The sequence below is a fragment of the Aquila chrysaetos genome, chromosome 20 (assembly GCF_900496995.4).
Source record: "Aquila chrysaetos chrysaetos chromosome 20, bAquChr1.4, whole genome shotgun sequence".
Lineage (NCBI taxonomy): Eukaryota > Metazoa > Chordata > Aves > Accipitriformes > Accipitridae > Aquila > Aquila chrysaetos.
The window spans coordinates 19,350,309-19,366,395 of record NC_044023.1 but is presented as its reverse complement, the minus strand read 5'-3'; the positions used below and the strand labels follow the sequence as shown (position 1 = coordinate 19,366,395).

General features: G+C 40.0%; 1 protein-coding gene across 1 annotated transcript in view; it reads left to right on the top strand.

Moving 5' to 3' along the window:
- The first annotated feature begins 3,564 nt into the window (after nucleotides 1-3,564).
- The window catches only part of MDFIC2 (MyoD family inhibitor domain containing 2), a 46,506-nt gene continuing 33,983 nt past the window's right edge, over nucleotides 3,565-16,087 (top strand). The window contains exons 1-2 of the mRNA XM_029996353.1: nucleotides 3,565-3,757; nucleotides 4,447-4,534. Of these exons, the coding sequence (XP_029852213.1) occupies nucleotides 4,447-4,534 (88 nt within the window). The 5' untranslated portion in view covers nucleotides 3,565-3,757. The remainder of the gene's footprint in view (nucleotides 3,758-4,446; nucleotides 4,535-16,087) is intronic.

Sequence of the window (16,087 nt, the reverse complement as noted above, 5' to 3'; positions counted from 1 at the left end):
GAAAAAGCGAAATCAAGCCACATGTCTCCCCTTGCAAGACACAGAGTTATTGAAAAATTATCTAGGCAGAGTGATGGGGAGTAAAATCCTACTGTCTCTGTACTGCTCAGAGCCTCTGCAGCGTATAGATCATTTGTCAGTGCCAGTTTGAGGTAGTCTCTATAAACAGGCTGTTTTGCATTTGAAGCACTCACAGGACATGATGGTTCGGCTAAAAAACCATGCATTTTACATGTAATCACCAGGATAATTTGGCTGTATATCGTGTTCCCACAACTTAATATTCTACCTACAGATGCATGATCAAGAAGAGATTCCTTAACTTTGACAGGGCACATCACATTATACTCGCTTTATTATTGGAAATGATCACCCCAGGGTGCAAAAGGGAGCAAAGGCATAGTTCCATCATACTTTTTTTTTTTTTTTTTAAACCACATTTACTGCACTGTGGGGTATTCCAAAGCTACAGAGCGCCACTTGCCAGTGGACAAGTGGCTAACTTGTACCTGGATTGTGCAAGAAAGAAATAACTGCTCAATCTAATGCTCTGCTGCAGAAAATCCATGCTGGAAAAATTCAACCTCTAGGCACACAGTTCATATCCTCAAGTAAAAAGTTACTTTAAGTAGTGAAATATAATGTTGTAAATGCTGTACCCATGGATGTAACTAAAACCTCTCCTGGCTACAGCTACACATCCTCTCTTTGACTCAGGACAGGATCTGATTCTGGACTCCTGATCTAACATTAAGCACACAAGGAAACCTTGACAGTTTTGATGCTTGCTAGGACCAACAATGAGGTTTTTTCCTCTGCTTTGGTGGTTATTACAACCTATTAAAGTTTCCTATTCCCCAACTCTGCAAAGACTTGAATGCACTCCCAGTTGAGCAGACCAGAAAAATATACTCTCAAATCTCAACAAGCACTTGATACAGTACATTTATCTGGCAACTGATTGATATCACATCTATTTTGGCATTATGATTTTTTTTTTTTTTTAATCCTCCATATAAATGCCCTATTTCACAATCTGGAAGGAAAAGGAACAAGTGATGGCCCATAGCTATTTAATAGCTATAAAATAAAACCTATAAAATAAAAGTGAAATGAATTATCAAACCATAAACTAAAGTTCGGTGTTTAAAATGGGCCATGGCTTTAAAAATTCAATTACAGCTTTAATAGAAACAAGTTTACTCAATATTTTAATGACCTTCTCTCATAATGTTTTTTTTCCTCCTTTGCAAAGCCTGGCATTACCAAGGATGCATGGCAAGCCTGCCTTTCCTCTAACTACTTTAAGATTGATTAGGAAACAGAAATATTGATGCATTTATCCAAAATAACTTAATTAAATGAGGCAAAAAATAGCACACAGAAACTTGTCTCAGTAGAAAACTGGAGCTGATCGAGATTAAGAAAGGTTACATTTAATGTTCCTGGATTGAAAACATTAGGACCGTTAACTGAATGTCAGCAATGGAGAATACTCCAAATAGAAAGTCATTTAATGTTTTCTTAACTCACTGGTGGGCTATTTCCTGAGGTTCAGGTTAGGTAACTTCTGCAGATTTGCATGCTAGCAACACACAGAGGGGTCCTACAGGGCATCTCAGCTCAGAACACCAGATGAGGAGATCAGCTCAGAACAGTAGTCTGCGTCATCGTTGTTGAAGCACAGATATGAAGTCAGGTTTGTGTTTGCTTGGTTTTGTCAAATTGGCCTTGTCATAGTTTGGGGGACACATTTAGCAATGGGCTGCCAGCGATGCTGGGTTCTCGCGTTCCTGCAGGCTGAGCCTAGACTCAGTCCTAGCTCCTGCTGGTTTTAAGGAGAGCTTAAGTGAGAAAAACCCTTAAAGACAAGACTTTCAGGGGCTGTTATTTCAAGCAACAGCAGCTTTCAGGGGCTGTGGTTTTGGAGGGGCTTTTCTGGTCTGTTTTACTTTCTTTGGGAGACATTAGGATTTTGACAAAGTCTCTAGGAAAACAGGGAGGGGGTGCCAAATGAACTAGAGAGAAAGAATTTTCTCTCTAGTTTGTTTTGGAAACAACCCATATCTTCATTTTAAACAATGCTTCTGAAATGCACAGTAGCATCAGGTCCAAGTTGCAATCAGATAGGTCTAGGCTGATCTGTGTGGAGCCCAGCTGATTTTATTAGGACCCACCAGGAGCTCCATAGCCTGCCCTGACAAATCCAGCTGAAGAACCAGCACTACTGATTAAATTTAAAGCATTGCAGGTGCAACAACATGGAAAAAATAGGTAAGTGTTTCTGGGAGAAAGAGGGGAACTGCAATTGAAAATACATTATTCTCAAAGCTGCATCCAAGGGGAATGGAACAAAGATCTTAAAATATTACCCCTAGATGTTTCCCCCCTGTGGTTGCAACTATTCCCAAAGTACCCTGCTTAAAATAGGTTTTCAAACCATGCAAGACTAATCATTGCAATTTGGAGATGTAAGTAGGCACTTACCATGCAGTTCACAATTAGCTAAAGATGGTAGAAGAATCTCAGTCATGCTAGCACAGGAGATTTAAAAAAAAAAAAAAAAAAAAAAGAAAGAAAACATTTTTTTTTCTTGCAAGAATGACATGTGATGGGAGAGTAGAGGAAGATAATTGTCATAACAAAGGGAATATGTTATTATTTATTGGCCACACTTAAGCACTGGGATCTTGGATTATAGTATCTGGTGACAAATGCTGCTTGAAATTTTGTAAATATTGCTTAAAAGGTAAGATAACTGAGTAATTCTGAATGTGCTCAGCAACCAACATTTTCAAAATTCAGTTCTGGGAAGCAGAGTGACATTTTCTTTTTGTCCTACAAAAAAGTAAGATGCAACATCTGAGCACCCTAAAATCTTGTTCTCTTTAGGCTTCACCCTACTCCCACTAACATTAGAGCAATATTGCTGGTAACTACGGCATGAGAATTTTTAAAGCCAACTAATCACCTTAAATTTTTAGTGCCTTCAAGGTACGGGGTAGTCCAGCCTGTCTCCCTGCCCTCTGTGCTGCTGCCTGTCGAGCCCACCCAGCACAAGGGCCGTCCCCACTAGAGACCAGTCAGCCCCGTTGCAATGGAGTTAACGACTTTTCGTCTCCGCAGAGCTGCCCTCCTGGCTGGGGAGGGATTCCACCCCTCTGAGCTCGGGGGGGGGGTCACAGCACCCGGCTCCCCACAGGATTAGACCATTTCTTTGCCAAAGTGGCAGCTATAAATAGACATTTAGGGTCTAATTCCTACATCCTTCAGTATTTTAACTTACATTTAGCCAAGACATTGACACATTTATCTGATTTGTCGCTATTAATTTCCTGGTTCCCTTTTTATTTTCTTCCTCCTCTTGCAGATTCACTGGGTTATGAACTGCAATAATAACCTTTCCAAACCAATTTTTCTTTTTGCAAAGCTTTCGATTTTTTTATCGCTCTGGTAGCGCTGGGGAGGCCGATTACCCCCCTCCTTCCCTACCCTACCCAGCTCTAGAAGTGCATGCAAACAAAAAGGGGAAGGAAAAAAAAAAAAAAAAAAAAACCTCAGCAATAAGTTGGCTGATTCTGGCAGCAAGACAAATCTAGCACCACACAGCAGGCAGGCAGAGAGTGCACTGCTCATCCTTTCGGTTTTGTCAGTGTATGGGAATGCTGGACATCAACACACAGCGAGGGATTCGGCCGAAAGCACTCCTCCTCGCTGTCTGAACCCTGCTGCTTTCACCCCCGGTTGGAAGATACAGGTAAAAATAGAGAAATGCTTTCGCTAACTGGATTCAGTGAAAATATAAAGCAGTTAGAAGAAGCCCGGACAGCCTAATCTTATTCCTAGCAGGCAATGGAAGTAAACCACAGTGTACGGGCTGATAGCTACTGTATACATAATACCCTCAGGTACTGTAACTTGCATGTGATTCTTTGCATTACAGCAAATAAATTGTTGCAAGTGGCAGTAAAGATTTTTTTTTTTTGGATACACTTTGTTCAAGTTGCCTTTATAAATATTTATCATTATTTACATAATTATACCTCTATCTGACAGCAGGCTTTACAGCAACTTTGAACCACAATAAACAGGCAGACTGGGTGCCTCCTTTTTAGCCAGACCGTATCTATTCTATGTGTTATATGTACATCTATTACCAGCATGCTATGAGCATATCACTCATTCATTTCATAATGTAATTTATAGTTACATTTCAAAAGAATCCATCTACAAACAGCAACTATGTAATATTGATAAAGCATTTAGGAACAGAACATAAATTTAACGACTCAGATATTACATAGTATCAATAATCTGCAGGAAAAAATGTGTCTGTGTAAGCAAGCACAATTTATTTTAGCAAGAACCTAAACAGAGAACATATTTCTTTGTCACAAACTTTCTTTAAGAGAACTTGACATCCCAAAATTCTTTTCTCCCCCACAGATGTCAGAAGCCGAGACAGACAAGGTAAAAATTAAACCAGCAGATAGTTTTGAACATGAGAAGCAAAATATTTCTTGGCTGAAGAAAGGTAAGTTACATTGCTGAGTTATTAGTTACTCGTTTGTGTTCAGAGATATTTCTCATTTATTAAAAATTCTTTTTTGAAGAAAAAGGCATAAGAATACCTTATAGGCTTAAATATGGCCAGGGATTTCTACCACAGGAATTCCATAGCTTGACTTCTACGAAACATGCATGTACATTTCCTTACGGTGCAGAAAGGCCTAAATTACCAAATTTTAAAGTAACCGAAAGCTCATTTTGATAATATCCTTGCATTCCTGGGGAAGATTTATTTGACCTGAACTGTAAGCCACTAAGAAGCGTGGATCATCTTCTTAATTCTGACGAAAAGTTTTAATTAACTTAAACGATTACTGAATTGGATTAATATTTGTTTGGTTTTCTCAAACACAAGTGAAGATCAACCCTGAATCTTTGGATTTGGCAGCGTGTTATCTTAGAACAAAGTAGCATCTGTTGTCAGCGGTTTATCAAATATAGACTCTCAGAAGTAGAGAAGTTATAAAAAACAAGTATGGGCACCTTCCCAGTTTTAAAGGCTGAAAAATGACAGGTATTAAGTAACTCATCTGCATCAAATACCAGTATTTCAAATACTACATTCTGTTTGTTAAACTATTTTAGAAGAAAAAGACATACGATTGTAAAGGTTTTCTTATTGCGTATCCCGGTACACATGAAGAGGGAAGGTTCTTAGGATATATTTCTTGCTGAAAAAATTGATTTGCCAGTTTAGTACATAGCTTATTACGTCTTTATGTACATTTGCTGGCTCTAGCAGGGTCACTTTATTGTATTTCAAACACACAAGAAGAACTTGAATTAAATAGAGTCTCAAAGCAGAGGCTTTCAAGATGCACATGATACAAACGAAATATCCATGGTTAGGTGCATATTATGGTTTTTAATGAGAACAGTTATATTCTAATCCTAACAAAAGTATTTTGGGAAGACTCAACAAGTCACCTCGCATTTTGAAAACATTATCTAGGGGGGTATTGAGGAAAAGGCTCATTTATAGCCACTATTATGTCACCTGTAAAACGTGCATCACTATTTTAAGCTCATGTAGTTAATTGTATGTTAGATCTTCTAGACGCAAGAGAGTTTGCAATAAAGTAGGCCTAAATTAACGTGTCTGCCTTGCAGTCTTCATTGTTTATGCAGCACTTCCACAGAATGAAAAAAATCGTGCTCGAGCAGAGCAGACTGGCCAACATGCAGACTTTGGCTGGACACCCAAAATCCTCTGCTTGCAAGGCATCAGCTAACTTCGGTCAAAACTCTGCAAGCAGAAGATTTGCAGTTTGAGCATCACAGGCAGCGATACAACTGAGTGAGATCTGGGTCTGATCCTACAAGATAGCTTTGCACTTTTGCTTGTAAACAGCAAACACGTAACTGAACTGATTATTTATTCCATCAGAAGAGAGTAGGGCCCAAGAGATTTGCAACTTTACAAAAGGGGTATAAAGCTACAGAGGACTTTAGCTGGTCCACGTCTCCGAGCAGGATAAGACCGATGGCATGGGCCCTCAGAGTCCCGTACAGTTATTTATCCTCTGGTCCAGACCTACTCCAGTAGCCAGGTGACATCTCTCACACCTGTACGTTCCTGAATTCATTTCACTTGGTAATGCTAATCCACAATGTTTTTTCTCCACTTCCTAAGGAGAGACACCATCCAGAGTTTCTAGATCACTAGTAACGTTTTCATTGTTTAGTCCTTGGAGGAGCTATAATCTCTTTCAGAAACAGCCAAACATTGTCTATTGGCACGTCTTCTCTCTAAAGTGCCACAGAGCAGATTTGGGCCTTGAAGGTCTTGTACAGCAGCAGAGTCAGTAAATAGCTGAAACGCCTCTCATAAGGAAAGCATATTTTCCTTGAGATAAGAATGTGGACATTATTTTCTCTTACATTGAAGTTTGCTTTTTAAAAATTTTGTTATTGTTTCTTTGCTTTAAGCACTTCTGTGGAACACAGTGGGTTTTTAGAATATGATGAACCAAATTGTCTGGAGCAGAAGCTTAACTTCTATGTTTAAATGTTTTAAAAATACCTCATGTATAGATTTCAGGCATTCCAATAAACAATGAATTGTGGAGAACAGAATTGTCAGGCACGGTAAGAAGACTATATGTTCTTTTAGAATCCAGTTTTAAAGAAAAGTTATTTTTATTCATGGTTTTGTATTGATTATTTGTTCCTTCTAAAAGAAACAATCATGAACCACATAGTATCAGAAATAAACAAAAAATATAGACTAGGCTGTGGCTTTTGTATCTTTCCTAGACTTCATTTTTTTCCTAATGCTTTGCAAAGTAATAGCTCACAGACTGGTAGTGCAGTGGGTCAACGTCAAAATAAGGTACCTATTACTTTTTTGTTGGCTTTCAATATTTGAAGCTGTTGAATCAGTGCAAGGCAGTGGGGTGGGGGTTAATCTGGATGCCAGTTATTTATCTTCTACTTTTTTTGGAAGGAGATATTCTGCTTCTGTCTTGAAGCCTCTAAAAGCGGAAATCGAAGCCTCATTCTCAGGGAAAATTTCTTCCACAAAGCAAAACAGAAACCAAGCCAGCCTTGCGAAAAGTATTATAGAAAAACATTAGGCTGTGCATATAGGATTGTATCTTATCATATCAGCAGGAAGAGCATAAATGGTCCTACTCATGCCTCTACTTCTCAGCAAGTCATTTGCACCCACTGCTGCGCTCCCACACCCCTGCCACGGGTGCACCAGAAGACTGATGGGAGTTAAAGATGACACAGGGGAAAAAATAATGCTGCACAAGCCAGCACAGTCTTGGAGAGAAACATCTACATAATCATGGCCCTAGACTGTATTTTTTTAAATAGGCAATGACACATTTGCCCTCTCCTTTTATTTCCTGCTTATCCTACAAGCCTTTTTTTGGTGAAGGACCTGAGGTCCTCCACAGCACGTAGCAGATAGTAGAACTATAATGAAATAATACACATTTAAACAGGGAAGCAGACTGGTAAATGCGTGCTCTAGATTTGCTAGACTTTAAGAAATTCCTAAACCAGCTCCGTACCTCCTAAGGCACTTAGCGCTTAAGTCTGAATGGGGACAACATGAGAGACTCCCTGGTTTGAGAGTGCAAATAAGGATGGTGAAATGATCACAGTCCTGTCCCAAGATATCTCAGGGTGGAAGAATATATACCAGCAATCTTTTCTGATAGTATGGCGTATTCCTCAGGACTATTGTTTCTAAAGATCACACAACAGATAAGAAAACCTGTGTTTGGGGGGGGGCATGCATCAGACCATCATGTGCAACTCAACCAGAATTGGGATGAATGAGCACTGAGAAAAGGCAGTTCTGTTTGTCTGACCATAGCACTGATGAGAACCAACTCAAGGAAAGCCTGGGACGTAGGGGTAGAGCCAGACAATGACTCCTGTTTTGTGTAGGAACAGAGGCAGTTATCTCTGCTTGCTTCTTCCCACGGGGAAGAGCTCGTCATTGAAGATGGGAGGCAGTTTTGGACGGAGAGAGCTCCCCATGCCAACACCTACAAAACAGGACAGAGTGAAACATGGGTTCATTTGCAAAGAAACACTTGCAAAGTTATCTGCATTTCTGCCCTGCAAACCTAAAGCAGGAATCCTCAGCACATGCATTATCCCCACTTATTCACATTTTGCCCCGACATGCACAAAATGACATAAATGACAAAGCGTATAAAATAGGAATATGCATTTATAAGTAAAGAACCACCAATGTAACTTGAAGGTAATACTAAAGAAACATCCTCTGCACGGGCCTGTGTCCTCACCTGTTTCATGCACCCGCAAGACGTGCAACAAGCAGACCATCACACCCCAAGCAAGAAACATCTCTGTGGCCTCCTAATCAAGCACAGTTATTAGAGGGTCCTGTGAAATCTGGAAGCTACTCAAGACATGCCTTTAGAAGCGCAGTGCCCAGGGATGAGAAACGCTCCCAGGACCTGACCCGGGGATGCTCCCACCTTGCACAGCGCAGCCACGACCACAGAGCTGCCTCTGCCACATGGACTGGGAGCTCTTTCCACCGTAGTGGTGATTTAGTGCCAGATTAGCAGCCGTCTGGTGGGAAGGGAGGTCAAAGCAGAGCTCAATTCACACCAGCCCCAGCATGTGGCTTTTGGAGTTCCTTACAAACATATCTCTTGGTATCACTTGATGATTACAGCCATATGGATACATGGGAGCGGGCAGGAGCTATCTGACTGACATAAAGCTGTGAAAGGTGACACTGATTTTGCACAGGGACCAGCAGTGGTCTGCTCGCTATTTCTGCATCCATTGCGAATGCAAGGGAAAATGTGCGAGGGCCTAATACTGCCCTCCTACGGTTTCATTCAAAACTGGCCACGGCAGCCCAGGAACGCAGATCCAAGTTGCACAGAAATGAAATTTCATTTCAGGATATTTTCGCACAAAGCCCTCCTGTTTTATGCTGCCCAGCTGTGTACACAAATGCCCTCCATATATAACTTCCAGTGAAAAGTTAATGAAATGGCTTCCTTGCTCTCCTGCCAAAAATATAACTGAAATTCTAATCTCAAGACTTTCTCCAAAATAGTCCCTTTCTGCACTGAAATTCTCATAAATCAGAAACATTTTTGTCTAAAATAAGCCTGTTTTCATTGTCTTGCAAATAGTAAAAAGTCTAGCCCCAATTTTTTTAATCGGCTGCTCTAGCCAGCAGATTTTCGCTGTAGGGTGAAATTCAGCCCTGTACTGAGGGTCAGTACAAGGTCAGCACTTAAACCATAAAATAGGGCTTAAGTGGTAAATAGAGCCTCTGTTCAGGATTATATTTCACCCCTCCAAGGACTACAGTTCATATGAAAAGGGAGATTTACTCATATCATAGACCTGGCTGTAGTGACATTATTCACATTATTCAAATAATACCTTATTTCAGAAGTAATCCCATTGGGTTCAGTTGTGCCACATTTTAGAGGTACATCCCAGAAATCCAATACAGGAGCAGACTATTCTTAACTGTACCACACCAGAACATCCCGCAGCCTGGTCCTGGGGTTATATTCCTTGGGGTAATACCAAAACCTTCCTATATTGCAGCACTCAGAAATGCCTTTTCCCCGGCACACCCCTCTCACTGGTTACCCAGGGGCTTTAAGAGACTTTTACAAGACGTAATAAAGTGGGAAGGACATAATGCCATGAGCCTGGTTTTGCAGAAGGAGAGTTGTCCTGGAGACACTCAGGGAATTTCCCAGTTCTTTCACAATCTTCCAGCTTTTTACCTGGTTTGCAGGGGCTGGAGTAAAAGTACAAGCCTTGTACTTTTGCCGAGACTATTCTTAGCAGAGCATTCTGATCCAACTTAAATCCCCGCATTTAGGGAGCTAAATGACCTTTTTAGAATTTCTTTCTAAAAACTCAGAAGTCAGTGGATGCAATTTTACATACACGCTTGGACACTTGTTTCCTGAATTTTGCTGACTTGGGTCCAGAAGCTTTTTTCACTCTCTTCTCCCAGCCTGAATTAAGTCATTGGATTGAAAAGCTTTATAGAAGACTGATAGCAAAGAAATACCCCTCAGTTTCATGTAACAGAAAATGCCAAATGCTTATAAGATGAATGCTGTAATCCAAGCAAACTGTTTCCAGATAAGAACACCACACACAAAAAAAGCACATTTAAAAACTGATGACAAGGATCCCAGGGGGCTCAAATTCCTGGAAGATGCCTTGTCAGCTTCAGGACTATGACCAAATGAATTAATCAAGACAGCCCTTCCTTTAAGTTGTAAAACAGCAGATTTAAAGACTCTCTTCCAATAGAGAGGGAGTATATGAAATCTGCAGTGGTCCCAGCTCACCACTCCTAATTACAGTTTTATAAACTGAGTGGTCCTTGATCTTTGAACTGGAGGGTCCTTGGAGATGTAAGACTTTGAATATTGCCACAAAAGTGGAATGGATGTACAGTAAAGACAGTGGTACTTCTCTGGGTGATAGGGTTAAAGTCACACTCCTGTGCTGGATATTGACTATGAAAATATAAGTGAAGGTTTATTTAGGTTTGATTGCCTTAAGTAAATTTGTTCCACAAAGGAAGAGAAAACTGTATTTCATTCAACTGCCAGTGCTGGGGAAGACCTAAAGATATTGTTTCATTCACCCCTAAAAGTTTTCCAGACCAATTCTATTCTCTGCTGTACTTGGGCAAGGTAGTCAGAATTTTGCCCTCAGTTGTGTCAGTAGAGCAAAACATAGAATAACAATATAGACACTCATTAGTTGTTGATTTTCTCAGCAACATACATGTTAGAGCAGAATCCACATATCCAAGGGTCTCCACAGCGCTTGCTACCTAAAGATGGCAAACTGGGGTGCATGGAATATCTTAGCCTAAGGGTCAGTGGCAAAGTGATGAGTAATTCCATTAAAGCAACAGAGCTGCACTGGCCTGCAAAAGATTTCATTTGTCCCAGTATGTTTAAGATGGATACCTGTAATCTTCGGGCGTCAATGAGGCAGGAGGAATGAAGCAATATGTCTCATTTTTACCACTTCAATTCATAGAAGGAAGGGTCAAATGCCAAATCAGTCTCCTAGATCTAAGGCGATACAAGCTAGAAAGATGCCTGTACTAAACAGAAGTAACCAACCTGGATGATAAAGAAAATTCAGTACTAATAAGAGCGATAAGTATTTCAGAAGCTTCATAATTTTTACTATTTGATTGTATAACTGCTCCCTATTAGGGATGCTGTTGGCTTTAGATTCCAATACATGTATCACTTTCACAGAGTGGCTTGCTTCTCTTCAAGGTGGAAGTGGAGCCCAATGCCAATTTCTTTAGTCAACTTTACCCTATGTTTCTGAAAGCTCAAAAAAATTAATTATTATTTGTATTCCTTCTAATCTGGAGTAGTAATGCAAATGTCCTTGGGGTTATTATCAGTTGTTGCTGGAGGGAGACAGTAAGACCTTTGAATCTAATTGGGTATTAGACATTTAAAAGCTATGAAAAACAGACATTTCAAACCTATTAATGAGCATTTAGTTCATTTATAAAGCTTAATTCCTTGATAGAAATCCCATCAAAACAACCACTATGCAGGCCTGATTTACTTTCACCCTGAGCTTGAAGGCAGGATAATCGTGGATGTAAGCAGTTCAGTACCAGTTTTCAGGTGTTTTACAGGCCTGCAAGATTATACACTGATATGTAGAGCCAGACTGACAGTCACATAGAGGTGCAACAAAATCCTTGCTGTTGGAGGGGTTCAATGAAATATTTAGATTAAAAATAATTAGATTATAAAAAAAAAAATAGGCCTCCCCTCATCTCATTGGAGATTTGCAATCATCCTCCAAAATACAACTGCTTCTAAAGTACTCAGCATGCAGTGGATGGGCTAAGTCCTGGGCATGCTGGTTGTCTATTGCTTATAAAAGATATTACAGGAAAAGTTGAGAGAAAGACCAAAAGTGGAATTAGTTTAAATATTCATTGTTAGCTGATGTTCAAAGGAATTATTTTTCCATCTATTCTTTAAATAAGTATTTAGAACTAAATCCAAATGGAAAGATACTTAGACGTTGAGTGACTGCTCTAAATGTCCAATAATAAAATACTGGACATAAACCCCTTATTAGAACAGCTTAGTGATTAGTGAGTAGTTCTGTGACTTCATATCTGGGCTGAGAGCACATGACTGTGTGAGAGGACTCGAATTCACATCTTCCAGAAGAATACTCTCATCCCCAGTTATCAGATACTCTGTGTAATATCGTGGTTTGGAGACCCAAGTGTCTATGTCTGGATGGACTAATTAAAGCTCATTGCTCCAGAGAGAAAGGAAAGGACGCTACAGCCCAGCAGGTAGAACACCTGCATGAAGGGCAGGACATGGGCTCTAGTCCCTGCTAGGCAGGGTATTCAGCTACCCAGTAAAGAGTGGAAAACCTTTGACCAGTGGTCTCAGCCCAGCTGAGAGCAGGCAGAGGGGGATTTGAGCACGGGCCGTGCCCAATCCCCCAGCTGCTCTCACCAGCGGGCATTTCACTCCTGTAGGTGGGAAGGGACTAGAGCATCTGCTCCTGCTCTGCCTCAGGAGCAGTGGCTGGCGGAGGTGCCCAATGCAAGCGGAGCAGCCCTAGGGACATTGAGGTGGTCCTTCTCCCCGTTCCTTCCAGGAGTTTTCCTACTTTAATTCCTCATTTCCTCACCTCTCCCATCAGCTTATTACTCCCAGTTACCCAATCTTCTGCATGTGCTGTACAGAAGGTTGAATCTGGGCTTCTGGTGTCCGCTGGGCAGAAGGGCATATGCAAAAATTAGGTGCTGAAGCCCTCAGTGTCAGCCGAGTTTCTTAATAGCTCTTACTACAACTGCGATTCATCTCTTTGAAGATAATTGCACAAGGCCTCTTTACCACCTAAGCGATATTTAAGTGTTACAGAGATCTTTGCTATCCCCCTAAACTAAATTAATTTTTATTTCTTAGGAGTCACACAGTCTCTTAGGGTCTCCTGATTATATAGTCTCATTCTAATTTCAGTCTTTAATCTGAATAAACACATTAGAAAAACACAGACACAATTAACTTAATCATAAATTCAGATGGATTGTTTATTATCTGTCTACTTAATGTGCTTATGATTGCAGCAGTTAAACATGATAATGTTTTCTTCTCTCACACATAAATGAATATACACAGTACAGATATATGTGCAGGAAGAAAAACTTCTGCCTGAATATGTCAGTAGGCTCCAGAGATGGAGAAGTAGATGCACTGCTCACTGTTGTGCTCTACAGAAAAACACAAACATTGCCATGATAGTGTTGAGACATCTGAGAACTGATTACTGACAAATTATATTCTTCTTGCTGAAATATGCCTACATGCAGTTTTGAAAAAAAGAAAACGCTATTGCAGCACAGATGCATATAGGAACACTATTCAGCTATACCACTGCACCTGTAATTTAAAAGCAGAGATGTAGATTTTGGTAAATAAGATCACTTGACTTCTTCAGAGTAAAATACAGGTCAAATCAATATCTTCCTACTGAAGTAAACTCATCAGACATCAGATTTACAGAGAAGAGTTTTCTGCTGTGCAATCTTCATAAAGATAAGTGTCTTAAAAGGGGGTTAAACTCTTTTAACGCCAAATTGCCTGGTTTTTTTTAGACCCCCATGGCAACTAACACATGTGCCAAAATGCTCACACATCCACAAATACATGGATGCCAAAATTAAAGTTGGAATATGACTCTTCCTGTTCCCACAGCATATTGAAAGTAAATAATTATTTCAAGCATGCGTTCAGTTAAATTAGTGATTATTACTCAGACTTATCTCTGTCATTAGACCAATTTTTTAATGGCCACGTAGTATACCACGATGAAGTTATATTTGGCTTTGGAATATTCCAATTTTAACTAAATTTAAAAAACACACTACACTTTTCGCCCCAAAGAAGAATCATTTATCATCTTTGTTGCCTATGTTGACTGCTGGTCCTAAACTTACATCATGGCTGATAAATCAACCAGTATTCCTGACTGAAAAGAGTCCACTATGATAGTACGTGGGCAAAGGGGAAGACAGGGGAAGACAAAAGAACGGAAACTCAGAAGTCAATTTAAGCCTCTTCACTTTCACTTTGCTTCTTCTCAACAATTTCCCTTGTATATAAATATTACAAAACCAAATCAAATTCTATGATAAACTTTTTTTTTCCTGATTAAAAGAAAAAGAGAAGTTGTATGTTACTGGAATTCTAAATCTCTGAAATCCATGCTTATATTCCAAGGGTAAGCAAAACAATAGAAGAGACAGTGAGAGACAGGAGAGGAAAGTAAAAAAAAAAATCATAGGACAAAGCAATTATGGCACCTGGTAGTCATTCTGGTTAGGTGAAGTTGTGACCAATTGTATTGTCTTCAGATATTTTAAAAGTTTACTATTTTAAAAAATACTATTGCTATTATAAAACAAGACAAAAAATTCTAGCATAAATTATTTGGAATATATCCATTTCAGCTAAGCAATATTTCTTTTTCTAATTTATGATTTAAATAAATAGCCTAAGATCATCAGGTAGATATTCACTTGACTCACACTCTTGGTCCCTGACTTTATGATCAGCCCTCTTCCATCAGAGATGGTCATCACTAAACAAAGGAAGTCCAAACAGCAGTGGAAGCTGCCCCAGCTCTCACTTGGAGGGAATCACCAACGATTGTGGAAGGATAGTACAGTCTCCATGCCTTAAAATTTTTTCATGAAAAATAAATAAAATATAAAACTAAGCAGTGGTTTTTACAGTATGACACAGCAGTATTACTTGCATTAGGCCAATTTACCACTTATGATAGCAGTAATAGCACTAAAAGCCAATAAAAGTGGTCTGTTCGTTCAGAGATTGGCTTTTATGGCTTATTGTAAATATTATCAAGTGAATCAAAAGCTGTCATTATAGTGTCTAAAAAGCCTTCGTACCTTGTAAGCAAACAGTGTGACTTTGACAAATAATCATTAATATGCCTGTGTGAGACCAGGGCTAAAAAAGAAAGAAAAAGGAAAACTCAATATTTCACTTAAATGAAATTATATTAATGATTTATGTAAAGTTTCACACAAAATAAAACAGTTTTATATATAAAATGCCATAGTTTTCCCAAGTTGTTTGGTTGGGTTTTTTTAATCAGTGAACATACTTTTTCATAAAACAAGAACTTGTCAGATAACTGAGCAATGAATGATTGAACTATAATGATATATTCTCATCAGCTTTGGGAAGACAAATCATGCACATGTCTAGGTAGCACCTTTTGGGCCAGCATCTAACCTAACCTTCCTTGGCTCCCATGCTGCCTACCAGAAGCCCTGACAAGCGCAGCACCGCTTCCCCTCTTCTTGCTTCACAAGAGAAGGTATGTTCCTATAGAGCTAGAAAAGTGTAATTTAATTTATCTTCTGTCTCGTACCTGGCCAGTTACTCTTGCAAGAAGCTCAGGGCAGAAGAGCCAAGGCTCTGGCAGCTCTCAGCTGCCCTCCACCCACCTCCTGCCCACTTGGATGTGAACAGGAGTGTCCAGAGAGAGAACTGTGCTCTCTGTTGTATGCAGGGCAGACGTTGGATATATAGGATTTCCTCTTCCCAGTATTTCTTGCTGCTGCCCAGCAGCGCTAGGGCAAGTCCTCTTCAAAGCTGCACAGCCCAAGTCACTACCATTTGCCATTCCTAGTCTTTGAACATCCCGAATGGCACTGCCCACCTCGCAGTCACCAGCAACGGTTCAGAATGAAGATTTGGGCTTACCGCTGGCTGCTTGAGACAACTATTACCGGCAACGTTGCAGTCATTCACACGCAACTTCCTGAAGTGGTTGAGTTTGAGAAAGGATGGAGCCAAAGAGACTGACAGGAGAAAACGCCCTTATTCCTGCCCTTGTACTGTCACGTCACAGCGTCCAACATTGCTTCTTCGCGCTCCTCCGCTGCAAAACATGATGAACTTTCCGGACGCGTTACTCAAGGTCACAC